The sequence below is a fragment of the Dreissena polymorpha genome, chromosome 2, assembly GCF_020536995.1.
Source record: "Dreissena polymorpha isolate Duluth1 chromosome 2, UMN_Dpol_1.0, whole genome shotgun sequence".
Lineage (NCBI taxonomy): Eukaryota > Metazoa > Mollusca > Bivalvia > Myida > Dreissenidae > Dreissena > Dreissena polymorpha.
The window spans coordinates 118,953,973-118,981,551 of record NC_068356.1 but is presented as its reverse complement, the minus strand read 5'-3'; the positions used below and the strand labels follow the sequence as shown (position 1 = coordinate 118,981,551).

The 27,579-nt window shown below is 35.5% G+C and overlaps 1 protein-coding gene and 1 long non-coding RNA gene across 3 annotated transcripts; both read left to right on the top strand.

Annotated features, from left to right (window-relative positions):
• The first annotated feature begins 2,229 nt into the window (after window positions 1-2,229).
• LOC127868733 (trypsin alpha-3-like) lies at window positions 2,230-26,375 on the top strand. Of its 2 annotated transcripts, none has more exons than XM_052410761.1 (8): window positions 2,230-2,389; window positions 3,295-3,404; window positions 4,017-4,117; window positions 5,212-5,360; window positions 7,023-7,142; window positions 8,068-8,204; window positions 9,734-9,788; window positions 24,704-26,375. In XM_052410761.1, exons 1-8 carry the CDS (start codon window positions 2,356-2,358, stop codon window positions 24,799-24,801), a joined length of 804 nt encoding a protein of 267 aa, XP_052266721.1. In that variant the 5' UTR covers window positions 2,230-2,355; the 3' UTR covers window positions 24,802-26,375. The 2 variants fall into 2 exon arrangements, with proteins under 2 accessions (XP_052266721.1, XP_052266720.1); XM_052410760.1 differs by lacking the exon at window positions 24,704-26,375 and adding an exon at window positions 11,231-11,378.
• Window positions 18,509-24,274, top strand: LOC127868743 (uncharacterized). Its single transcript, XR_008044233.1, has 4 exons — window positions 18,509-18,624; window positions 19,256-19,375; window positions 23,678-23,815; window positions 24,218-24,274. It is a non-coding gene; the product is annotated as an uncharacterized LOC127868743 (long non-coding RNA).
• Window positions 26,376-27,579: the final 1,204 nt, after the last annotated feature.

The following is a 27,579-nucleotide window of genomic DNA, read 5'->3' as shown; positions in this document are numbered from 1 at the left end:
CGGTTCATGGGAACTCGTTGGTGAGTGATTATGGTTTTTCGTAAATCAATATTTAATGACACTTATGAACACAAACCTGACAGCGTTTCCTATATATCGGTCTTTACAATAAAAAAAATATTACATGACAAACACTACAGCAGATGACAACATAAATGGAATGCTTTAATTATGCAAAATGATTCTTCGATATAATTACGCAACTTGAAAAATGTAAGAACTATTAGCAACATTTATACCATTAACACTAAAAATGGACGAATTCATACGTATTGGAATGGCACAGTGAATTAACAGCGCATAAGATCACTTGACATGGGTGGATATAATCCGACAAAAATGAAGAGGCGTTGATATTATTATGTTATTTACGGGATAGGTATGTTCTGCACACAGTTCGATATTTGCAGGTGTGGTGAGCTGGGGATTCGGGTGCGGCCGTGCCAACTATCCGGGCGTGTACGCTGATGTCTGGTACTTCAGGACTTGGCTCAACACCTATCTATAGAAAATCTCGCGGGATCGAGTTAAACGTTACGCTTGGTTAAATAAATTTGATAAAAAGAAATAACCGATGGTTTCTTTTCATTAATCTGTACATTGGTTTCATTTGTCAAAGAAGCCTGTATATTCTGCTGCAAGTCACGAGATAATAAAATGATAAGACTACACAGCAATTGTGTGAGGAAAAAAACGAGAATAGATCTACCTAAAGATAAACTCGAATAAGACAAGGGCGCGGCCCTCACAAGCACATTGCCTCACAAGCACATTGCCTCACAAGCACATTGCCTTGGCGCGGGCCTCACAAGCACATTGCCTCACAAGCACATTGCCTCACAAGCACATTGCCTTGGCGCGGGCCTCACAAGCACATTGCCTCACAAGCACATTGCCTCACAAGCACACTGCCTTGGCGCGGGCCTCACAAGCACATTGCCTCACAAGCACATTGCCTCACAAGCACACTGCCTTGGCGCGGGCCTCACAAGCACATTGCCTCACAAGCACATTGCCTCACAAGCACATTGCCTTGGCGCGGGCCTCACAAGCACATTGCCTCACAAGCACATTGCCTCACAAGCACATTGCCTTTATCGAATTACATCCGAACGCGAACCAACGATGTGAGGTCACTAATATGCAAAACAACAAAAACAACAGTTTAATGTAATCTTTGGGCATTTGATTAATTTTAAACTGAATTTCGTTTTCTAAAGAAAACATAAAGCAAAAAACTAGATTTCAATGCACACATACAAACACAACACCGAATTGTTATTTTTACAGGAATGTGAGTTCTGTTTTTTAACACTTATATATAAGAACATCATTTACAAAATTTACAAGACATCATTTTAATAACCAACGGCTCGCATACTTCCGATAATTGAGGTATAAAATAATTAGCGTTCCTTACGAGAGACATGCAAGATTGAGTGATAACACAATGTGTACTTTTAGACACTGAGGTAATAAAATAAAAAAGAATAAAAAATTATAATAAATCAAATATTACTGGTCACGACATTTATATAAACACAAGCACTTGTCGAAGCTGTGTACCAGTGATATTGTTCATTGATAATATTATTGATAAGATTACCGGTAAATCTTCTTTTCCTATGATCAATGTTTCTCGATGCTTGTTACAGCCAACATCGGCTTCTAGCCAGCAAACATCGAGTACTTTATATACATGTAGTGCCTTTCGAAACAAATTATAGTAAGATTAGGCTTAACAAAAATGTTTGTTTCCACAACTCGACCACCCTGACTTGTTTGTGTCGACACTTAACTTTTTAATGGTTATTCGGGTTTAGTTTGCATTCATCTTCGCTTCACTGTATCACATTCGCTAAAGTAAGTATTCAGTTTGAGATCATGAATATTACATTTGATCATATTCGCTAAATTTAGTACCATTAACTGAAAAATAATGTTTATTTTGCTTTGAAAGATTTATATGCATGTCATTGCATACATATTCCAAGATAAGTGGGAAAACACGTGAATCAAAAATCGTAGAATTTTGGTGAAAGGCCGTGCTATTTAACAACTGAAAACGGGACCTGCATAAACCAGAGATTGTCATCTATAACAATGCACAATGTTATAAAATGTAATTGATTAAAGTTCTTCTGGTGTGGTTGTTCGAGCTATTGCTGAGCTCTCGCGTTCATTCAAGATTTTGCAAATGTTGACAATTTTCATAAGCACGATTAGATTGCAATGTTCTAAAATGTCAGGTCATCCTGGCGCAGGTCAACCTGACTCTATATAAAAGAAATGTTGGGAGCAATTATCATTGGAGCAATTATCAGTATTTCTTGAAGGCACACAACGTCTGGGAGCATGATAAGCTTAATTATTGCGAGCATCGTAGCCGGTAACAAAGTTCTTATGTTATGATCATTAAATTGAAAAAGAAAACAGAATTAATTCATTGATTCGTTGCGTTTGAAATGTTTTATTTACATTTCTTATGGTATTGCGGTTGAACAAATATTATTGTTATTGAAACTATTAACATTATTGTAATATTAAAATACAAAGCATTAATAATGTGTTATTTGAAATTTAATCTCAAATATTAATTTCAGAACTCTTGTTTGCAATTGAGCAGGAAATATCTCTTAAAGATATTTGGCGTCTATGGTTATTTTGAACATAAGAAACGCCCATTTAGCAACTAAAGTGCAAATTGCAGATGTTTATTTATAATATATTCCTATATCTCGTATACGGTTTGATCAGAACAGCATATGCTACTCGCATGCAGGATCATGGTTAATCAAAAGACAATATCGTTCAATTATTTTATATTACTTTTTAAGTATTGAAAATGAAAGTGTGCATTTCTAAATATTCTTTAAATTGGTATTAAGCGAAAAATAAGTACAAAAGGCGCAGATTGAGATTGTAAATTGTGAAGCATTTCTTTCCTAACCTTGCCCAAGATCTTTAAATGTTTTTCGTTACATATATTGTATTATTGTTTTTTTCTATAAATATGCAGTGAATAACATTTTCTTGTGAGCATGCCGATTTATGCTTAAACAGTTTGTAATTAAGTCCATAAATAAACATATGACAGCGATTAATGGAAATACACTTTTCGTGTTTTCATTCTTTTCTTCTCCCGAGCACAGACAATGCCGAAGATTATGGGTAGAGGAATTGTTGCGCTTTTTCTCCTCAACAAATCTTGATGTTAGCATTATTACACCGAACACAAACGTGTCATGTTTCATGTATTTGTGTACTTTTTACCTTAACCCTCCCCCACCTTAGTAACCTTCGCCCAGGAATGCGGGCGGACGAGTTTCTCCCAAACGCCAAACTACGCAATGCAGATGATTGTGGGAGGACAGATTGCCAAAGAAGGGGATTTCCCATGGCAGGTATGCTGTTACCTAGCTCTAGTTTCAAAGTAAACTTAATTAAACGCAATAGTATAAATGACAATGGCTATCATACGGACCACATTTTCTTAGTTGGTCAGATATTATCTGATATATTAGATATACATAGCAATTGTTCCCATGCGAACAAATAATGTGGTGCTTTTTTATAGCTCGAAACGAATAGGATCACCCGAACAAAGATGTGTCGTTTAAAATAATATACATATTGTCTTTTTTTTAATAAATGTTATTGTAAACAGAAATGTTAAATGAACAAAGTTGAACAATATCTCATACTGCCTTTAGATAACAACCGTCCATGAACAACTAATTAGCTCTGTGCGTTGGTAAAATTTATGCGAAGTGGTGCGATTTTGAGAAAAAAAAATGATTATCAGATGTGGGACGCCACTACCAGTTGCGGTCAATTTGTTGTATCGAAGATTACCATTTCGTTAAACGATGCTCGTTGATTTTTTTAAAGCATGTACGTAGCGTTTTGAACCGTTTTATGTATGGTTCAATTGTTGTTTATATTGCTATCGATTTTTGAAAACAGACACTAGCGAAACACTGCAAAACCTTCAGCGCTTTGATTCGTTGTTACAGGTGGGGCTGGTTGAAAATGGATACCTGATATGTGGCGGTACGTATGTGATCGGAACAGGAGGAGTGGTCAAGGTCATTACTGCCGCCCACTGTCTTTCGGGGTAAGGGGATATCGAATTAAAATCGATACTCTTAACTGTTCAAGTATCATAATTTCATAGCCAAAAAATAACATATTACCTTTTGATTCGTGGGGCGATCTTGTTTCGGTTGTTCGTAGCTCCGCCTGACAGACACAGTTTATCTTATTTACCTTAAGGTGAATATGGATTGTTAGTAACGTATCATGTTGTTGAAATGTAATGTTTCTATCAATAAGTATTTGCTTAAGAGTGGGTAAATACATATTTCTCGTTTTAAGAAACGCTCAATAACATAGCTATTTGTGTGATCTTAAAGTTATGTCATAGGGAACACTTTAAGCGGCTCTGAAAAAAAGTGAAGTAATAAAACAAAATATTAATTATCGCTTAGCGTTCTGCACTATTGATAACGGGGCTGCAGTGCAGTTAAATTTCCATCAAAGTTGGCGATTTTTGTCGGCGTGAATAAGACTCCCACTAAATACGCGGGATATCGAAATTATATTGTGTAACATTGTTTACATATTTTTTATGTATGATTTCATACAAAAGCATTCTTGTTAGATGATTTCATCAATTTATTCTTCTATATATAAATATCTATATGAGAACAGAATTTAAAAAATGCCTATATTTAGGGGAATATAAAATCAATATGCACATTTAATTTCCAAATTCCGAAAAAATCAGAACCCACCAGGTCACATCAATGCTGTGAATTATAAGTATATTACAACGAGTTGTTTATATACTGATTAATAACAATATTTCGCAACATTATTCTAAATTTACTTAATCATTTTTTTATTTGACAGAACACAAAGATATATTCTAACATGATTTGATACATATTTGCACATTTTAAATTATAAATATGGTTTACTACACTGTGCTTATGATTGAACATATGTCTGCATTGAGAATATATGAACAGCTGTAATGTTGGCGTTTGTGTACAGCGAGTAAGATGGCAGAGAAAGTATTACAATGGTTAGAGTTGTGTGCAAGGTGATCATCAACGTACTTCGGATTAGTCAATGTAACGGTTACACACATTAATGTTACTGAGAATTGCGGGACTAGACGGTGCTTTATGATTGCGATATTCACAGCAAGAACCCCAATCCCAACAACTACCAGGTCGTGTTCGGCATGCACCAAACCAACGTTGTCGGCACCCGGCTCATTGTTAGAGCAGTGACCATCAACGTTCACCAGCAATACAACTCGAACACTATGAGCAATGATATCGCCGTTATCGGTATGATGAAATGTGTCGTATTCTGAGAAAATTGGGCTTAATTCATGTGCGTAAAGGCTAATTAGGGACGACACTTTCCGCCTAAACTTGATTTTAGATAAGGAGGGACTTCCTTGATACTAAAAGTACTATAAAAGCGGAAAGTGTCGTCCCTGATTAGCCTGTGCGAACTGCACAGGCTTATCTGGGACGACACTTTACGCACATGCATTAAGCTCAGACTTCTAAGAACGTGGCTCAAACATGTTTCGCTTTTGAAAGTAGTTTACCTCCCAATACGGGTAACGATATCGAAAACGAAAACAGTACTATAGGATAAGTAAGAGCTATGCTCGGAAGCAGTCTTGTTACATGTTCTCTCGAGTCTCTGATGCATTTTGTAATCCCATTTTAAAGGAAAATTTTCACAGATTTTGGCATGTATTGAAGTTTTTTTCATTAAATGCTTTATATTGATAAATGTAATCATTGGATCTAAAAACCTCCAGTTAAAATCAATAATAAAATTAATTAAAGAAAAAAAAACTCAACTGCACTAGAACCACTGACCCCTGGAGTAAAAGTCTATCGCTTAGACCACTCGGCCATCCATGCTAATAAAGTGAATGGTGAGTTTTATACTCTATATAAGCAATCGTAGTATCACAAAATTATAACGGCAACAACATAACTCTCCAAATTTATCAATCATTTCGCGTTGCTACGCTTTATAATTTTCAGTTTTTTAAATCGTCAAAAATGCATATAATGGATATTTTAGAGCACGATAATTTTTCAGTATTACTGTTTCCTCCTAACTACAACGAAAATTTGCGAATCTGAAACATTTTTTTTTCAGTTTTGTTACTTTTTCCAAAACGTGAAAAGGCCCCTTTAAGACCATTGTTTTTAAAACAGGGCTTAGATTATTCAAGGCTGGTTGCGTGAAATGGTAGAAGATGGCAAGTTCAATAAAAAACACTTAAAGTGTGAAAACCAGCTTTGGATTGTATCTGTTGACCAGATATACATATACATATTGATAGTAGTAATGTTGCCAATAGTTTTTTTCATTATCGAATAATCTAACCGCATTTCCATTTTCACGATACCCATAAATTATAATATTGTAAGGTTCGCATACAAAAATAAAGCGGCATAACTTTTAAAACTTGTGTTGTCCTATTTTTGATATAGAGAAACTAAAATATGGATATGTCCCTTTAGTAATTGAGCCGCGTTCTGATAAAACTGGGCTTAATGCATCTGCGTTAAGAGTCCTCCCAGATTAGCCTGTGCAGTCCGCACAGGCTAATCAGGGACGACACTTTCCGCCTAAATTTGATTTTTGCTAAGAAGAGACTTCATTTAAAGTGAAAAATACCATAAAAGCGGAAAGTGTCGTCCCTGATTAGCCTGTGCGGACTGCACAATCTTATCTGGGACGACACTTAACGCACATGCATTAAGCCCAGATTTCTCAGAACGCGGCTCAAGTGCATTTTTTAAAAGTTTGTCAGTGGGCCGACAGAAGTACAGTTTCTCCGAAAACGTCTTGCACAATGCATTGGTAAAATATGATTTACGTTATCAAAATTCATTTCATATGAAAATCTTTTAGCAATTACCACAAATAAATTGTGTCGGGTAAAACTGTCATTAATACATGCGTTTGTTCTACAGCTTTTGGCAGCCTGATGCCCTCCGGACTTCCCGTCAACACGTTCCCGGCCTGCCGACCATCACGCACATATAATCACAACGAGGATTCGGTCGTGTCCGGATGGGGAACCACATCCGAAGGTAGATATAAACATACTGGATCTTAAGTTTAATCCCTTGAGAGAATGTTATTAGCCGCGCTCTAGCAAAGACGGGTTTAATGCATGGGAGGAAAGTATCGTCGCAGATAAGAAGGTGCACATCGCACACGCTTACCAGGAATAACACTTTCCGCTTTTATGGAATTTTTCGTTAAAATCAGTATATTCTAAACGAAAAACCAGTCTAGGTAGAAAGTCTCGATCCAGATAAGCCCCTGTGGACTGCACAGATTAATCAGAAACAAATGTTTACGCACATAAGTTAAGCCCCGTTTTCCCAGAACGAGGCTAAATTACAAGTTTTTTACTGTAAGTGCCGAAAGCATCAAACGTATGGTTTTGAACAAACAGTGTTATTGTGGCATTCAAGAGATTAAAGAAAACATAAACATTTTATTTATGTATTGAAAACTATAAAGCTCAGATGACTCTTTCGATATGTGAACTTTCACATCAATTAATGTAATACTAATAGTTATGCTTTGGACACAAAAAAATCAAACACAGGGCAATAATGAAAGAAAATATATAAACGATTATAGTACTTTTACTTCGTACTCCCTCACTCCCCCCACCCTATATTCTATCATAACGAATAGTTTCACTTGAACACTTTGTACTTACTACCTTTAGAGTAGAAAGTTCATTTTAAAACCGCCAGTTTTTTGCAGAGTGTGCCCCACAAAAGAAACGGTAAAGAAAAGAACTACGGTATACAAAAAATAAACAAAATGCAATTACAGAAATGTTTTCTTACAGAAAACTTTATTTTTTAATTAGAATTGCTGCAAGTTCGAACAAAACGGCGTCGTTTGTTTTTATGATAGGCCTGTAGGAATAAATAAAGGAAAGCAACAACACTCGAATGGATATATGAAATAAACATTGCAACATCACATTTACAGGCGGCTCGTCCTCCACCTCTCTCCGGTATGTTTGGAAGCCTCTCCTAAGTCTGGCAGCATGCGAAAACACCGGAAATAAAGGCAGCCTGGACGCCACCATGTTGTGCGCCGGGGCAACTGGCAAAGACGCCTGCCAGGTAAGATTTTACGTCAAGGTTAAATAAAAAAAACAATTCAAAACCGCACACATCTTCAACAAATACCACCATTCCCCTCCGCCTCATCCTTCATCTACTACTTCTCTTGTCATTCATCATCATCACCATCAACAGCAGCAGCAGCACCAGCAGTATAATATAATTATTATTGATTTTTTATTATAAATATTCTAAGTCTTTATTGTCCCCTACCGGTTTCACCGGACGGGACTTATGGTTTTCGCTCTGTGCGTCTGTGAGTCTGTCACACTTTTCTGGATCCTGCGATAACTTTAAAAGTTCTTCATATTTGTTCATGAAACTTGAAACATGGATAGATGGCAATATGGACATTATGCACGTCATTTCATTTTGTTCCTACGTCAAAAATTCTGGTTGCTATGGCAAAAAATAGACTAGAAATACTGCTGAAAATGGTGGTTTCTGGATCCTGCGATTACTTTAAAAGTTCGTAATATTTTTTCATGAAACTTGCAACAAAGATAGATGGCAATATGGACATTATGCACGTCATTTCATTTTGTTCTTACGTCAAAAATTGTGGTTGCTATGGCAACCAAAAAAAATATTCTGAAAATGGTGGAATTTCTGACAATGGTGGAGCCGGTAGGGGACCATATTGCTTGACAATAGCCTTGTTATTATTATTTGTCCCCTACCGGTTTCACCGGAGGGGACTTGTGGTTTTCGCTCTGTGCGTCTGTGAGTCTGTCACACTTTTGTGGATCCTGCGATCGAAAACTTGGAACATGGATAGATGGCAATATGGACATTATGCACGTCATTTCATTTTGTTCCTACGTCTAAAATAATGGTTGCTATGGCAACAAATAGACTAGAAATACTGCTGAAAATGGTGGTTTTCTGGATCCTGCGATAACTTTAAAAGTACTTAATATTTTTTCACGAAAGTTGGAACATGAATAGATTGCAATATGGACATTATGCACGTTATTTAATTTTGTTCCTACGTCAAAAGTTATGGTTGCTATGGCAACAAATATATATATTTTTTAATCTGAAAATGTTGGAATTTCTGACAATGGTCGAGCCGGTAGGGGACTTATATTGCTTGACAATAGTCTTGTTATTATTATTATTGTTGTTGTTAATATTCCTATCAGCGACGTTCCTAGACCGTTGATTTAAATAACCGACGGTAATTTTTAGATATACATAATATTTATATAGCATATATTCTTGACAATGGTCATTTGTGATAGCTTGTGTAATTTTAAGCTTCCATAGAAAGGCTTATGTAAATGACTACATCAGAGTTAATCTCGAACGATCATCTCCCTCCCTATCGTTCGATTTTTATTGCATTTGTTAACAAATTATTATTTTATGGTCTATTAATAGTGCTGCTATTGTAATTTGTGTTGCTGCGGGTGCAACGAATACCACCTCACTTTTACCACCACAACCAACAACACGATCGCAACCTACACTATTTAAATGCATAATGTGTTTGATAAAATAACAAACCTCTTTTATCTCCACTACAGGGTGACTCTGGTGGTCCTTTGGTTGCTCCCAGAAACGGTGTATGGGAACTCGTTGGTAAGTAAATGAGAATGTTGTTTTAAACCAGGTTTTCCGAAGGAAAAAACTGGTTATTAGATTGGCGAATGTCGGCGGGCGGGCTGGCTGGCGGGCGAAACAAGCTTGTCCTTACTATAACTATGTCGTTCATTGTGAGATTTTACAATCATTTGGCACATTTATTCACCATCATTGGACGGTGTGTCGCGCGAAAGAATAACGTCGATATCTCTAAGGTCAAGGTCACACTTTGAGTTAAAATGTCAAAAATGGCCATAAATGAGCTTGTCCGGGCCATATATATGTCGTTGATTGTGAGATTTTAAATTCATTTGGCACATTTGTTCACCATCATTGGAAGGTGTGTCATGCGTAAGAATAACGTCGATATCTCCAAGGTAAATTTCACAGTTTGAGTTCAAAGGTCAAACATGGCCATAAATGATCTTGTCCGGGCCATAACGATGTCGTTCATTGTGAGATTTTAAAATCATTTGGCACATTTGTTCACCATCATTAAACGGTGTGTCATGCGAAAGAAATACGTCGATATCTCCAAGGTCAAGGTCACACTTTGAGTTCAAAGGTAAAAAAATGGCCATAAATGATGCTGGATGGGCCAAGTCCCCCACGGGTCCTACTTCCCCGTACCCCGGGTACTTTGAATTATACTTCACCCTACACCGATTTTCAAATGATACTTTTGGGTACCCCGGTATACTTACAGGTACCCCATCTTTCCTAATAAAAAGATTCGTACCCCAAGTTTTCCGTACCCAATTTTTTTTCGTACCCCAATTTTTTTTTCGTACCCACATTTTTTTTCGTACCCACATTTTGTTCGTTCCCAATTTTTTTTTCGTACCCAAAGTTTTTTTGTACCCAAATGTTTTTTGGCATAATTTTTTCGTACCCAACATTTTCCTACCCAATTTTTTTGTTCGTACCCAAAATTTTCGTAACCAAAATTTTCGTAACAAGAAAGACAGCATGCAAAATATTCTGTGTCAATGCAGCATGTGGGGGTATACGTCATGTCTGTGACAAAGCTCTAGTTATACAAATATTTTTATGAAACACTGGTTTTGTGACAATTTTGTCCCTTGTTTTTAAGATGACTTGAAAATGACTTTTTAAACTCAAACGTGACACCACTTCCCGTGTATCGGGCTTTACAATAAAAATGATTATATGACACACACTACAGCAGAGAACAAACTAAATGTAGATCTGAAATTATGTACACTTTTGAGTCTTCGATATTATTACACATCTTGAAAAATTTAAAAACTATTCGCAACATTTATACCGAAGAGTCTCTACATATTGAAATGGCACAGTAAATACACATTTCAAATGATCGAGTGATATTAGTGAAAACAACAAGAGAAAATGGAGATTTCATTATGATAAGTTATTTACGGGATAGATATGTTTTGCACGCGGTTTAATATTTGCAGGTGTGGTGAGCTGGGGATTCGGGTGCGGCCGTGCCAACTATCCTGGCGTGTACGCTGATACCTGGTACTTGAGATCTTGGCTCAACACCTATCTATAGACCGTCTCGAGGATGTTAACATTTGGTTAAATAAATTTGATATACAAAAACAGCCGATGTTTACTTTTCATATAACTGTTCAGTAATTTCAGTTGTCGAAGGAGCTTGTTAATGCCGGAGAAAGTTACCCGAAAATAAAATAATAAAGCTATACAGCAATGGTGTGAGGGAAAATACAAAGTACTTCCACCTAAAGATGGGCTCGATTAAGACAAGTTCGCGTGCACCGCCAGCACATTACCATGATCGTTTTACATCCGAACGCGAACCGACGATGAGATCTCACTAAGAAGCAAAACCACAAGAACAACAGTTCAATATAATGTTGGGTCTTTTTTTAAACTGAGATTAGTTCGAAAAAAAGGCAAAAAACAAGATTCAAAAAAATAAAGGTACAACCAACATCACTTGGTTATCATTTCTGAAGGAATGGGAGTTTGGTTTTCAAACACTCATATATGAGCACTTATAGATTTGATTTAATACACATGTATATTCATGTCCGTGTTTTAATGTACCTCTTTTTACCTATGTTCTGGCTACATTTTAACAATTCCCACATGAAATGCCATTTTTATTACAACTTGTTCCGTGCCTATGTTTTGCGATTTAGACTTACAGAATATTTACCAAGAAACACAATATGGGCCATCATAGGATGCCGTAGAGCTTAACGCGTAAATAAATAAAGGGGCCTTTAATAAATATTTAGTTCATGTTTTGATAGAGCAAAACAATCTATTCATTATGGTAAAGTAATTTTTATAAATAAAGCCCCTTTAATTATTTTGATTTATAAATCCATCGGTATAAAATGCCATTATAATTATCATATCTAGCGGGCCCGTCTTCAAAATTATCAGAAATACTCGAATGATCTCATCTTCAGCAATGAATGCGTATCAGCACCATATTCCCATATATATTTTTGCTATACGCGAAGCTTAAAAAAACAACACTTGGCAAGAAAACATTAACGTAATTTACTTTATATTAATAACCGAAAGACGTACATCCGTCAACAAACAGAATCATAAGATTATTAGTATTCTGTTCGATGGACATAAAACACAGAATTGTAACAAAATATGTTATTTAAGACACTGAGATAATACAATAACAAACAGTAAAATTACTATAAATAAAATAATTGGAATTATGAAGCTTTCCTTTGCGAACACTAAAGTCTTAAATAAATAATTTATTCAATACATACATTCAATACATAACATCTTCATATGTATTCAGTAACCAAATTGTAATACTAAGTATTTATTATTCATTTATTGAGTACTCAATACTCAACAGTTAGGTTCAAAACGAATCGTCGATAACCAAAATAAGATAAGAGTATTTAAGTTTCTTCGTGACAAATTTCTATCGTTTTCTTGACATAATGGAACATGACAAAAGGTTGAATATGCAACCTACTTTACATAATAAATGGTATAAAAAATAAACAGACAACGTATGCTTGCGAACATTTCATGGTTATACAAAAAAAATGGAATTACGGTAAGGCTTCTGAAAACGGTACTTATATTTTGCGCGTATAAATTTGAGACACGGTAATTTGGTAAATCGTAGTATTTCGGTACGGTGCCGCGTAAGTTTACAGCTAAAAACCAACTTGCACAAGCCTCTCATTGGTATCTAAAACAATACACAATTTTAGTATACGTAATGAATTAGAGTTATCCTAGTGGTGGAGGGGACCGAGTTATACCTAAACTCGTGCTTTCTTCCAACCGCGTACAAACGGACACAGAGTGCACCTTACTGTGTCGATGTTTGACGGAACAATGAACTGTCATCGTATCACTTACGTTCAAGTCATGTGAAAGCAAATTAAGACAATATTCACGAACTAGATCTAAGCACTAAGGTGACATCACCGCTAAAAAAAAAAAGTCGTGAAAACACACGTTATGTTTTCCCGTCGCCAAAAAAAATTAACTCGGGGAAACACAAAATAAGTCTGTTTTCAGGAGTTATTTTTTTTTTTGGCGACGGGAAAACAAAAGTTCTGGTTTCACTTTTTTTTGAGCGGAAAACACAAGTTCTGTTTCAAATGTTCCCTCCATATAATCCGCGTCTGTGTTTTGGCCGATTATCTTGTGCGCACAATATAGCGATTGTGTTTTCAAGTCTTAAAAAAAAGACGTGAAAACAGAACTTTTGTTTTCCCGTCGCCAAAAAAAAAAAATAACTCCTGAAAACAGACTTATTTTGTGTTTCCCCGAGTTATTTTTTTTTTGCGACGGGTAAACATAACTTGTGTTTTCCCGACTTTTTTTTTGGAGCGGTGATGTCACCTTAGTGCCACCGTACAAACCTGAAATATATCATAAATATTTGAGATTTAATCTCAAATAGTACCACAATATTATTTATGTTTTAATAAAATAATACTTATATTATTATTAATTACGATAATATGTGTTCAAACCCAATTCCTATACAAATTTAAATAAACTTGGCAAACGCATTGAAATGATGAGAATTGTTTCTATTTTTTCAATTGAATTAATTTTTTTAACATACGGAGATAATTACTGGCTACGATGCTCGCAAGAATTAAGATAATCATATTCCCTGACGTTGTGTACCTTCAAGTAAGATATTGTAATCGTATCTAGATCTTACGGTTGCACTAAGGTGACATCACCGCTCCAAAAAAAAAAATGAATTCGGGAAAACACAAGTTCTGATTTCCGTCTCCAAAAAAAATAAATAAACTCGGGGAAAAACAAAATAAGTCTGTTTTCACGAGTTAATTATTTTGGACTCGAGAAACCAAATGTTCTGTTTTTCCCCCGAGTTAATTTTTTTTTGGAGACGGGAAAACACAATCGCTATATTGTGCGCACAAGATAATCGGCACTTCACAGACGCGGATTATATTGAAGGAACAAGATACTATCTTGTTCCCTCAAAATAATCAGACAATGAAAACGTCCCTAGTATACAGAAGTTTAAGCAGCGGTCAAAGACAACTCTACCAATGACAACACTACTTCTTAATTTCAAAGTTAATGCAAATTTATTGAAATAGCCCCGTATGGGTTCATCTCGATCTGTCATTTTCACGAATGTTTAAACAACAGTGAATTTAATGGATGATCTAATGCAAGGATTCTGAGCAGCCGATTAATCATCTGTTTTCTCGAGTTCAAACAAAAAAATACTCGTGAAAACAGACTTATTTGTGTTTCTCCGAGTTATTTTTTTTTTGGAGATGGGAAAACAGAACTTGTGTTTTCCCGACTTCTTTTTTTTGGGAGCGGTGATGTCACCTTAGTGCCACCGTAGAGAACCATGTGCAACACACATCCAAAATCGTTGTTTATCATAAGACAAAATCGTTCTTTTATTTTATATTTCTTTTTTCAATATTTTAACATGGATATGTGCTTTTCTACATATTCTTAAACATTGAGTCAAACGAAAATGAAAGCTCAAAAGACGCAGATGAAATGGTAAGCGTTGATGCATTTACTTCCGAACTTGCTACATTTTACATCCCCTAGTAACATTCGGTCAGGAATGCGGGCGGACGAATTTCCCCGCGACGCCCAACTACGCAACACAGTTCATCGTGGGGGGACAGATTGCCAACGCAGGGGATTTCCCGTGGCAGGTAGGTTTAAAAAAACAGCAATATTTGTAACGGGTTTCGGAGAGACGTTAATCATGTACGATTTAAACGGGTATGTTATTGATAGCATTTGTAGACAACTTGACAAGCTTTCTTATGGCCCTATTCCACTACGAAAACAAGCCCACGATTCGCTACGATTCATCACATTTATTGAATCGGGAAGACTCGTGACAGACTACAATTCAGTTACGACACTGGTACGATTGAGTTAAGGCGAATCGTGGGGTTCGGTTGAAGTCTTGCGAATAGGGTCGCGACTTCACAACGATGTGTAAGAATCTACTGCGACTGTACTACGAACGATGCAGATCGGTCACGACTAAGCTAGGTCCTCACCGAACGCACCCATGAATTAGGCACCAATATCTATTGATATTGATCATTCTTTACAATGTGACCTACATTCTTCTGTATGCAAGTGTAAGAAGGCCTCCGTTCCTTTTTTGCGCCTTTCAGAGGACTTCCTGTGCTTTCTTCTTCGATTGTATTCTTACCTATCTTCCCCCTGCGCTTGCCTTTTCTTGCCATTTTTGATTATAAACAAATTACCTGTTATTCATAAAAAGCCATCTAAACTGAATGACTGAAAAAACCGAGAAGCTCTGTTTATACACCACACCCATTCTCCGAAAATCGTAACTGTTTCGTAACTAAATCGCGATAATCTTAGCGGGCTCGCAACACACCCGAGGTGACGTCTTGAGAGTCTTGACAAAGTCGTAGCTGATTCTTAGACAGATCACGTGATCACCGATTTCCCGATTGAGTCACGAATTACCTACGATTCCATTACGACGCCCAAGAACGCTCTACGACGCTGTTACGAGTCAACTGCGATTAAATTCAGTCTTGGAGGTCCTGGTCAAATTTTAAACACGTTTAAAGGGTGGAATACCCCTATTATTTGACAGTTATTTTAATTTTAAGTCGTTCGCATGTGAACAACTAATTTATTGCATTTGTTGTTCCATGTTTTATCAATGATTCATTATAAACACGATTAACTAAACACAGTTTGAAACAACCATCTAAGTGTTTATCGATTGTTTTATTTTATTTTGGAAAATAAAATGCTAAATGAACTTATTTACCAATTTATCATATTGCCCCAAGATGAGCTCTATTTTAAGTTTCACTGAAGAGTAAATTTTAATCCAAAGTAGTGCAAAAGCATAATTATATCAATAGAGGTGAGACGTCACTACACGCTGCGGTCAGTTTGTTGTATACAAGATTTTATTACGTAAAACGATGTACGGTGATGTGTTTATGCTTTTAAGTGGCGTTTTTAATCGCACTTCCACGATAACAATCCTAAACTTATAAACTTACATATTTACTTATAAATTAATGGTATCAACACGCATCTCGCAATGGAATGGTTTAATTGCTGTTTTTGTTGCTAACTCTCTTGTTGACGATAAGCGCAAAATGCAATGACGTCAGCGCTTTGATTCGTTGTTACAGGTGGGACTCCAAGATCGGATTGGAAGGCTGATATGTGGCGGTACGTATGTGATCAGAAAAAGGAGGCGTTGTCAAGGTCATCACTGCCGCCCACTGTCTCGATGATAGGTAAGTGAAAATCGAATTGAAATGAATATTTTCCACTGTTCCAATTTACAATAATACGTACGTATGTGACGAAATAATAAGGACTGCGGATAAATATCAAAATACATGTTTAGCCCTGCTAGTTTTCAAATTTTAATATACGAATGTCCAATATTTTTCTTAAATACACCAAGTCATTATTTGATTTCATTATAAATGATAAATCATTTAATAAAGCAATGGCTAAGTTATCTCGTTTCAGTAGTTCTGAACGTCAGTGCTTCATGATTACTATGCGTTATTAACAGCAAGAACCCCAACGACTACACAATCGTGTTCGGCATGCATCAAACCAACGTTGTCGGCACCCGAGTTATCTGGACACCAGTCAGCATCACCGTTCACCAGCAATACAACACGAGAACTTTTAGCAACGATATAGCCGTAATCGGTATGAAGTAAGGTTGTAAGATTTTCAAACAAGTAAATCAAACTCCTTTAAGTGGTTACCTCCCCATACGGGTAACATAAGTGTTAACAAAACCACACAATAGGATTTGTAATCATTTATATTTGTACGTATTTATATAACACTTTTATATGACCATTATCACGTGAATTTTAGAAGTGGCCCTGATTTGATACGAGCTATGCTCAGAAGAAGTATAGTAGCTATTTCGTTCATATCTCAGATGTATTTTGCTCTCCCATTTTAAGAACAAACGGGGAGCGGATTATTTCAGGCTGGTTGCGCGAACTGGTAGAAGATGACACGTGCAATACAAGTCATATACTAAATACGATAAGAGTGTAAATGCCAGCGTTGGATAAATTGGTCAGAAATGCATAAATCATAGTGATAACATTTCCTTCGCCAATAGTTTGTTTTTCATCATCAAATATCCTTGTCGCATTTCCATTTGTGCATGACCCTTAAATTAAAATATCCTGGTCTATCGTAAGTTAGTGGATATAACAAATAGAACAGTTTTATAAGTAATTATATTTTTATTTTGATCAAATTAATATAATTAAGCATAAATTAAATCCTCACCTGTGTGAATACTAACAAAGAATCAAATTCAATTGTAATCTTGTCTTCCAAATTCAAGTTAACAAACACCATCCATCAGTATGAACTGCCATTTTGAATTCATGTTCGTGGATGACACATGTGACGTCATTACTCCAGAACAGCTGATTAGGCCAAATGTAGAAATGTGTGCTTTCTAAACATTTTTAATACATGAATGAAAACAATAAAAAAAATACATGTAACTGAACATTGAACATTTATAAAGAACATAATTTAATGAAATATTTAATGTTTCAATGGAGTTGGTTTGGCCTGTAAATTAACACAGGTAGTTAGCGTGTGGCTATGATATTTATTAGTGAAAACATCATTTTGAATGATAAATAATCAAAATGTAACGAAAAATCAACTTTCTGAAAAAAATCACTATCAAATAAATATATATATAATATATATTATAATAAGTTATCCAACTCAAGATCACCCGAAAACAGGCATAACTTCATCAAGTGTACAGCGATTTTCACAAACTCGGTCTTATAAATGCAACGCAGAAATAAATTTCCTTGCATTTGCAGAAATCTGGCAAGATATGTACATTTCCAGAAAGTAAATTCATTTCTGCGTTGAATAAGACTGAGTTAGTGCACAACTTATGATGGTATGGCTGTTCAAAGCGATGCACCTCGCTTTCTGCTCATTTTGAGATAAATACCTATGATAGTGAAATATTTTTTTTTCCAGAAAAGTTGATTTTTCGTTATCATTTGATTATTTACCATTAAACATGATTTTTTTTCTCTAATAAATATCATAGCCACACGCTAACCACATGTGCACATTAAATAAAAAGGCATAAGGAATCAGGTACCGTAAAACACTTCTTATTTTACGTTGCCTAAAAAGCATTTAAAAATCGAGTACGAGGCTGTGTACATACAGTGTCAATAGAACGCTGTATATAAACAAAGTGAGCAAAATAGGTTTTATGCATTTTGTTACGGATTTTTTTGGCAAAGGAAATTTGTGCATTATGAAAATGGAGGTAAAATACACTTATGGCCATTATTCAATTTGTTTGCTTGTTTAGAACGCATTTCATTCAAATATTTTGTTCTCAGTTGTAAAAAGATAGTTTGCAATACACAATTCCGGTTTTCGTCTCCAGGATGTCAAAATCTAGCGCGTGTAGTTATTCCAAACTGACAATCCACGAACTTACGCTATCCACGAACTTAGACTATGCAACGATACTACACGATTCGATTGCAGATAGAAAAGCGGTGCAAATTCTATGTGTTGTCCTAATATTTTCACATATTAAAGGAAAGTGAAATATGAACATGTCCCTTTAATAATTGCAATTATTCAAAGTCTTTTAGTCACAGGCAGCAGTATCATAAATTTGCCCCCCCGGGGGACCCTACCCCCCCCCCTCCCCCCCGAGCTTACCCCAGAGGTTCCAGATTGTTAAATGTACACCAATTTCAACATTTAACAATCTGGAACCCCTGGGGTAAACTCGGGGGGTAGGGTCCCGGGGGTGGGGGGCAAATTTATGATACTGCTGCCTGTGTTTTTAGTTGGCCCAACGAAGTAAAGTTTCTCCAAAACTCATTAAAACACATCAATTGTGTAGGGCCATTATGTAATCAATACATGCGTTTGTTCGGCAGGTTTCGGCACCCGGATGCCCTCCCAGCTTCCCATAAATACATTCCCAGCCTGCCTACCAACACGCACATACACTCACAACGAGAATGCTGTCGTGTCCGGATGGGGAACCATATCGGAAAGTCAGTATAAACAAAGTGATTCTCCAGCTAAATCTTAAGAGAAAAATCACATGAGTCGCGCTTTGAATTCCGCATTAAATGCAAGTGCGGAAAGTATCGTCCCAGATAGGCAGTTCGCACTGGCTGATCAGGGACGACACTTTCTTCTTTTTATATTGAATTTCTCGATAGAATGAAGTCTCTTCTTAACAAAAATCGACGGGAAGTGCGGACTACACAGGCTTTTATATGTTAACACGTGATCGGTTTTAAGACAAATTGTTAATTATAAAACAGTCAAACAAAAGTACAAGACACAGCACAAAACACATACACAACAATCCAATTACACGCAGCAGGAATAAAGCGTAAACAAACATTGTTTGTTTCAACTAAACCGACCGACCCTAATTGTTGTTTGTCAACCATATTTTGTTTGTATTCCAGTCTGTATGTTCGAACATTTTACTTCATTCGATAATATTAGCTGCATACTAAATCAATTAGCTAGCAATCGACTAAAGCAATAGTGTTGATTAACATTTTAGAAGATGTATGCATCATGTCATTGCATATTCTTATTAAATTGGGAAATAACACGTGAGTCATAAAAAAGGTAGGAGCCCCAAACTTGGCACAGCATTTACAATGCAATAAGTGTAAATACACATTAGTCTCATAACACCACAATTCGGTAATCAAAGAGGATACATAGTAATTATATTACCATTAAATAAATCAATTGTTTGATGTCAACAAGAGCAACTGAATTGTAACTTTCAAAGTCATAATGAAATGAAACAAAAAACTAAAATCAACAAAATCGTGTATTCGATTAAAAAGCTTTAGAGGCACATGGGGTCAAATCATAGTATGCAATTCCAGGAAGAAGCCACAGTCTAAAGAAGTCAGATTGAATAGCTTGGTTTTGTATGTTCATATTAATCTGAATGAAAAATCTTCCAGCCAATAACACTCTAAAAACAACATTTTAACTTCATAAATGAGATAAAGATTCTGAAGAGTCTTTAAAATTACAAGCGCGTGCACTCTACATGACAAATACACTTGAAGTATTGACCAGGCCAAACATTATAAATTGACCTGCAAAGTTAATGATAACAGACATATTTCATGTATTTATTGAAAACTAGAAATCTCATTTGACTTTTTTATGTATGAAAGTTCACAACAAAAAATTATATACTAAGAGCTATGTTGTGGACAAGAACATTAAAAGGATAGAAATAGTTTTAGTAAATACAAAAACCGGTTTTGGTTCTTGTATTCCGAACTTACTCTCTTATCTTCTATCATTACACAAGTTTCTGTTGACCCAATTTTTGAACTTTTCGAGTATTGAATTGCACAATAAAAAGTTCACTTCTTAATTGGACTGAGCACAAAAAGGAAAATAACTCTAACCTAATAAAGATCAATCGCTGTGCAATTTACACTAAAGAGTAATGGAACATTTAATTACCACTCTTTCTCAAAGCCCTTTTTCAATTTATGACGTTTCATGTGAAGCCACTAGTTGAAATCAAAACAAAGTTATACACTATAAAATTACAGTATGTAGTTAAGACCTGCAAAAAAGTAATAAGCATATGGCAATAAATCCAAAAATACTATAGAAAGCGATATGGTTCGTTTACCCAGAAAATAAAGTGTTATTTAAATGCTTTAAATACTTGTGAATAAATGCTTGGAAAATGTAAGTAACAAGATAAAATAAATATGAAAATATTGCAGATAGAGTTATGTTCCTTATACTCGGTATCTTCCCTTTAAGGCATCTATCACTATATTAAGGTCCATTCGAAAACCTTCAGTCCTTGCAGAAATATGCTCCACAAAAGAAGCAGACTATACAAAAACATGCAAAGGGTAATTACTTAAAAAGATACTGATCATAATATTTAGTCGTTACTCTTGTGCTTGCATTTTCTCTATAAGTCCTAAATCGATGTATGATTTTTTTTATTTCAATGCATTCAATTCTAAGAGAGTTATGTTTCGCCTACGAAAATTGACTAAGTGGTAAATCTTGAAAAAAATGTGTAAATAAAGAAGAAAGAATTATGGTTAATGTATTCGGCATATTCGACAAACCACCTCTATCATCATATGAAGTTTAATATCCCCGTAATACATCTTGATATATGTTCCGCATCAGAAACATTGCGGGCTGACAGAAGGAAAGATGGACGGTCCGATTACTATCGCATTCCGATCCGCATACCGCCTCGATAGCCTAGTGGTAGAGCGTCTGCTTCGAGTGCGGGTGGTCGTGGGTTCGATCCCCGGCCGCGACATACCAAAGTCGTGAAAAATGGTACTAGTGGCTCCCATGCTTGACGCTCAGCATTAAATGGGTAGCACTAGGAAGATAAAATCGAAGCAGTCAGATAAGTATTCGTTAGTGGATACCTTGTGTGTCGCACAATAGCTGTATAGCTAATGTTACTTGTTGATTATATGCGACGTTAAATAAAGCTTCTTTATCTTTATCTTTATCGGGGAATACATATATGTTTTTATTACCCGCATGTCGCGAAATCCAGACTAAAACAATTTGGTTATGATAGCATAAGTTCACAATTCATGGATGATTGGAACATCGTATGTAATCATACTGAAAACTTACGTCTATTCAGAATGTCGGTTAATTTAACTACAGTTTAACTGCAATTGCAATATTAATGCGTGTTGACGTATTATTTAAATGCGAACAAAACGCCGTGGTTTGTTTCAATTATAGGCTTGTTGTGATACATTTAAGATTTTATATCAGAAAGTAACAACATCGGAAAGGATACATTAAATAATCAAAGTACTGACAGTACTGGTATGACGATGCTTTTGAACAGGATTGATATTAGAGCATCTATTTACGTTTATCTACATCACCACAATTGTGTATGTGGGTACGAAAGTTTTGGGTAGGAAAAAAATGGGTGCGAAAATTTTGGGTACAATTATGCAAAAAAAAATAATATAAGTACGTAAAAAGATTTGGTTACGAAAAAAATTAAGGTAAAAAAAATTGGGTACGAAAAAAAATTTGGTTACGAGCAAAAATTTGGGTACGAAAAAAAAATTGGGTACGAAAAAAAATGGGGAAGAAAAATGTAGGGTACGAAAAAAAATTGGGGGTACGGGGAAGTAGTACCCGTGGGGAACTTGATCCTTTCAGCGAAACTGGGAGGCGGGTTACATTCTCGATCAAATATAACAAGAAATATCTTTAAAAGGGTATTCGGCGTGTATTTTCTGTACCACTTTTTAAAAAAAACTGTCTGTTACAGTAAAACGTTTGTGGGTTATAACATTACGTTTCAGCATATAAATTCAAAACTTGACATGCTCTTTAATTACACCATGCTCTTTAATTTCACATGTATATCATACCAAACTTTATATTTCGTTGTTTCCTTTCCTAAGTTAATGATGATATGTGTACGGACGTGATTTCACAATCCCATGTGCATGAACATATACTTTTTCTCCTTGATTATTGTTCTATTTCTCTAATTCAATAAGCTAAGGCATGTTTGTTCGTTAAGTACGGCAATAATTTCATAATGATTCCCGATCGAAAGTGGATATGAGCACATAGTCGTAAGAGCACTTGAATACGAGAGTTCGCCCATTAACACATGGTAAGGTTAACTAAATCTCCGCGATATGACCTAATATGTGTTTAAAACAGCAAACAATATCCAACAAACGAATGAATTGTCAAACATAGTATGTGCACTGCTGTGGCTCTGTAATTTATGTTTGAAAAGTTTATAAAATATGCAAAATGAGAAAGCACGCAGAAGAGCGAGTATCACAGATATGATACAGCTATTATGCTGTTTATATACCATAGTCGCTACAACGTTTACAAATGACAGGTTCGAAATAATTCGTTTTCTTTACACTCATGATCGCGTTGAAAGTTAATTATACACGTTTTAATTCGCAATTTTTTTACTGAATCTCGACAAATGTCAAATACAAAACACAAAATGCATAGTTGTTTCTTTGATCTATAAACATATAATGGATTGAATATACTAGTAACTGATTTAAAATTAACGTTTTCAAACTATTATTAAATCTTTTCCCAGAATATGCTGTCCTATTTATAGCTGAGCTTCCTATACCTTTATCAATGATAATCAGCGAGGTATGCCGATAAGAAAAATCGAGCTATCTCAATCGGACTGGCTCGGTCTTTTATATAGGTAGCCATTGTGATTTTTTTTCATGATATGATAACTTAGACGATGCTTCGCAGCATCGTCAAAAATTGTATTATCACATTTACAGGCGGCTCGACGTCCACCGTTCTCCGGTATGTCTGGAAGCCCTTTTTTAAGCCTGGCAGAATGTGAAAAGACCGGAAATAAAGGCTCCCTGGACGCCACCATGTTGTGCGCCGAGGAAACTGGCAAAGACGCTTGCCAGGTAAGATTTGCCTTTAACAGGTCAAATATTTATTATTTAATCAAAAGGGTCGCTTATGTAGACGAAATTATTTACTAGTATATAACGATGAAATAATTCGCTACAACTATCAGTTTCAATGCTATTCATCTAACTATATGCGCATTTATTCTAATAATATTGAAATACAAACCAAACCGGAATTGATGTCATTTCTTCATTTTATAAGAACTTCAGGAAATGGCATATTATCAGTCGAATTACCCATAAAATCATAAAAAGTTATTACCAAGCAACACAATTAAATTTCGTGTTTACTTTGGTGGGCAAAATCTATGTGAATATGATACTGTTTCAGATAATTGTATGTTAAAAAATTATCCGCCCCATGACTTTAATTCCATGCTATTCAATAAACCACAGGGTGACTCTGGCGGACCTTTGGTTGCTCCCAGAAGCGGTTCATGGGAACTCGTTGGTAAGTAAATGGTTAATGTATCTCTCTACAGAAATAAAGCTCAAAGAAAGTAAGAGGATAGTACGCCGTCTAGCTATGGGTTACAAATATATTTCAATGTATATCTAAAACACTCGAGAGCCGTATAAAGGTTAATGGGGAAGTTTTAGATGTCTTTTAATCAAGTAGAAGTGTAAAATACGTTAATCAATATCACACCTTACTATTATTCACCTTATCATTTGTCAAAGAGAAACGTCAACAGATTGCAAATCATTGACCTTCAATATGCGAGTCAGGCATTTCAGGGCTTATGAACAGAGCAGAAAATAACATAATGTGGCAAGTGATGCTTAATTAATAATTAGAAACAATAGATAGACGTTTACATTTGCAGTCGGAAAGAACAAATGATTATTTTGCGTATACACGCGGTTCTGAAATATTTGCAGGTGTGGTGAGCTGGGGATTCGGGTGCGGCCGTGCCAACTATCCGGGCGTATACGCAGACACCTATTACTTTACATCTTGGCTCAACAGCACTCTGTAGACGGTCTCGTGTTTTATTATCCGGATGAATAACTAGATATACGACAGCATTCCGCGCTTACTTTTCATTTTCCCGTGCAGTTGTTTTCTTTTTGGAACAATTGCTAAAACTGACATGCATGTTTGATGAAAGGCTTAAGCTGCAGTGACAACATATCCTACAATATTTTTTTCAGCTCAAGTTTCGTTTTGAATCGGGAATTTTATTTATTTATTCATTTAAATGTATGCTTCATTTCAATCATAACACATGGTGTTTTTTATTCAATTCAATTCTTGTTCGAAAGATTCATTTAACAGGGACAACACATAGTTAAACAAGTATTATGTATTTTTATGTTTTTGTTTCGTCATGTTCGTGCAATTTAAAAGGTTTGAAATTATACTTCAACATTTTAAAGTTTTTAAATTAACCGGTTTTTTAACCGGATACAATAATAGGCCCGGGGGGGGGGGGGGGTAACTTCCTATATTCGGGTGTATAGGGGTGTGCCGATTTTATTGGATGTGTTTTTCGACTAAAATTATAGAAATGGGTATGGTTTTGAGCATCTAAGTATAGATATGGGTATTAAAATCAGAAATTTGCTTGTATATAAATGCATATAGATTTGAAAGTATCAGTATCAAAATGGGTATGATAAATGTCATTCTTCTATATAAATGGGTATCAAAAAGTAAATTTTAGTAGCGGGAAAGATGCAGAAACTTGACTGTTTTTATCTGTTGCTTGATCGACCAAGATGATACTGTGACGTCATATATTAACATACGTCATATATTAAGTGACGAAATCGTTACATAATCTAAAAGTGACTGGAAAAGTACAAACGATTTATGAAAATTGTGTCGGAATTAGACGACTGTCAAAATAACCGACTTTACGCTACATGTGTACACGGAATTACACTCTGTCATTCCCGGCTGTCATTGTGACATCTTGGATAATAATATATGTTTTGTAGAAAATTTTGATTATGTGTGGAATCAAGAAATCGTTATCACAGGCTTTGAAAGCAAATTAAGAAAACATATTTAATTTCCGGCCATACTTAAATATAGGATTTTATTAAAAGCTCTTATTAAAAATCTGTTTTCGTAGACAGTAAAGATATATCTATAGCTCAACTAAGGGTCCAGTTTATCAAAATTCTTGTATTGAAATGGGTCCACTTTCTCAATGGTATCGTATACAAATGGGTATGCTTTTTCAAAAATCTTATATCAAAATGGGTCTACTTTATCAGAGTTCCGGTATAAAAATGGGTCACATTTCGTAAGTCTCAGCGGGACACCCATACCCTAAAATTTGGGAAGTTACCCCTCCCCCCGGGATAATAGGTTAACCTGTTAATATTTTAGTAACGAGATGCATCTCTAGTTTCTATGCCATCTTAACACATCGTTTTTAAAATATAATAATACTTCTGACCAGATTGGAAAATACTAAATGTGGATTGGGCAAAATGCGTACATGACACACCTGTTTTTGGTCCGATTTTATAAATACACACAAGAGACCTAAATGATACAATACCAAAAAAAAAACGACTAGACGAAAGCACGTTTAGCCAATCCATAGGCGATATATACAATTAAGTTTGATTGGCCATTTGTAAATTTTTCCTCAATGATATCGTCTCATCTAAATTAAACAAACAACTGCACTATCGGATCGGTTCTGTTCAGATCAAAATGAATAACTTTATTAAGACGTCATTTTTTTTTCTTTTTCAATGTTTTGGTAATGCCGGAAAAATGCAATGTTATTGCATAATTTCACAAATATCGCAAAAAAGTCTAATTGCGATTTATGTCGCACACAAAGTGCATGCGACAAATAGGATAATACGAAAAAAAAAATCGGGACTAATATCAAATTCCTCAAAGTTCACAAAGTATGAATCAAACTTCGGTTTTATATATGTTTTCCCATTGGTTTAATCAAATATAGCGTTTCCATCTAAACCAATCGATATATTTGTGCATTCGAGATATTTCTCCGTTAGAACAGTATTCGATTTGTTTTTCAAGATTGCGTTTTTTCTAAAAGGAAAAGTGGAGATAGCAAATTTACAGTAATAAAGGAAACCGTCTCGCGAAAGAACAAATCTTAATAAATTTTATGAAAAAAATACATACTGCTTGAAGCCATATTTATAACATTGGTGAACATTTAGGCAGTTTCTAAACAGACAATAAATAAAAGGCTGTGTCCAAAATTTCATGAAAACAAGATGTGTTTGTGAAACTCTATGTCCCCACCCATATATTTGACCTTTGACCAAGAACGATGACCTTGACCTGTAACCACTCAAAATGTGCAGCTCCATGAGGTACACATGCATGCTAAATATGAAGTTGCTATCTTCAATATTGCAAAAGTTATGGCAAAGGTTAAAGTTTGACGCAAACCAACAAACAAACCAGCAAACAGACAGGGCAAAAACAAGATGTCCCCAGTATAGACTGGGGAACATAAAACGAACCGAACAGTTCACTTGCGGTTGGCTTTACTAATTGTTACAGAAAAAAAAGAGTGTTTGCTGCTTCATATTTGTTTTAAAAACAAAAGGGTAATATGTTTTAGTTAAAACGCATGAATTGTAGGTTCGTTAGTTTGTGTCTTAAACGTATAAAATGAGATGTGAGACATTCGTCCACTATCTTTTGATGCCATGGCATAACGCTTCTTTTCCAAACAATAGTGCACACTATCATGCTATTTATAAATCAAACTAAAATATGCTTCCGTTTTGAATACAAGCATGAACTTTTA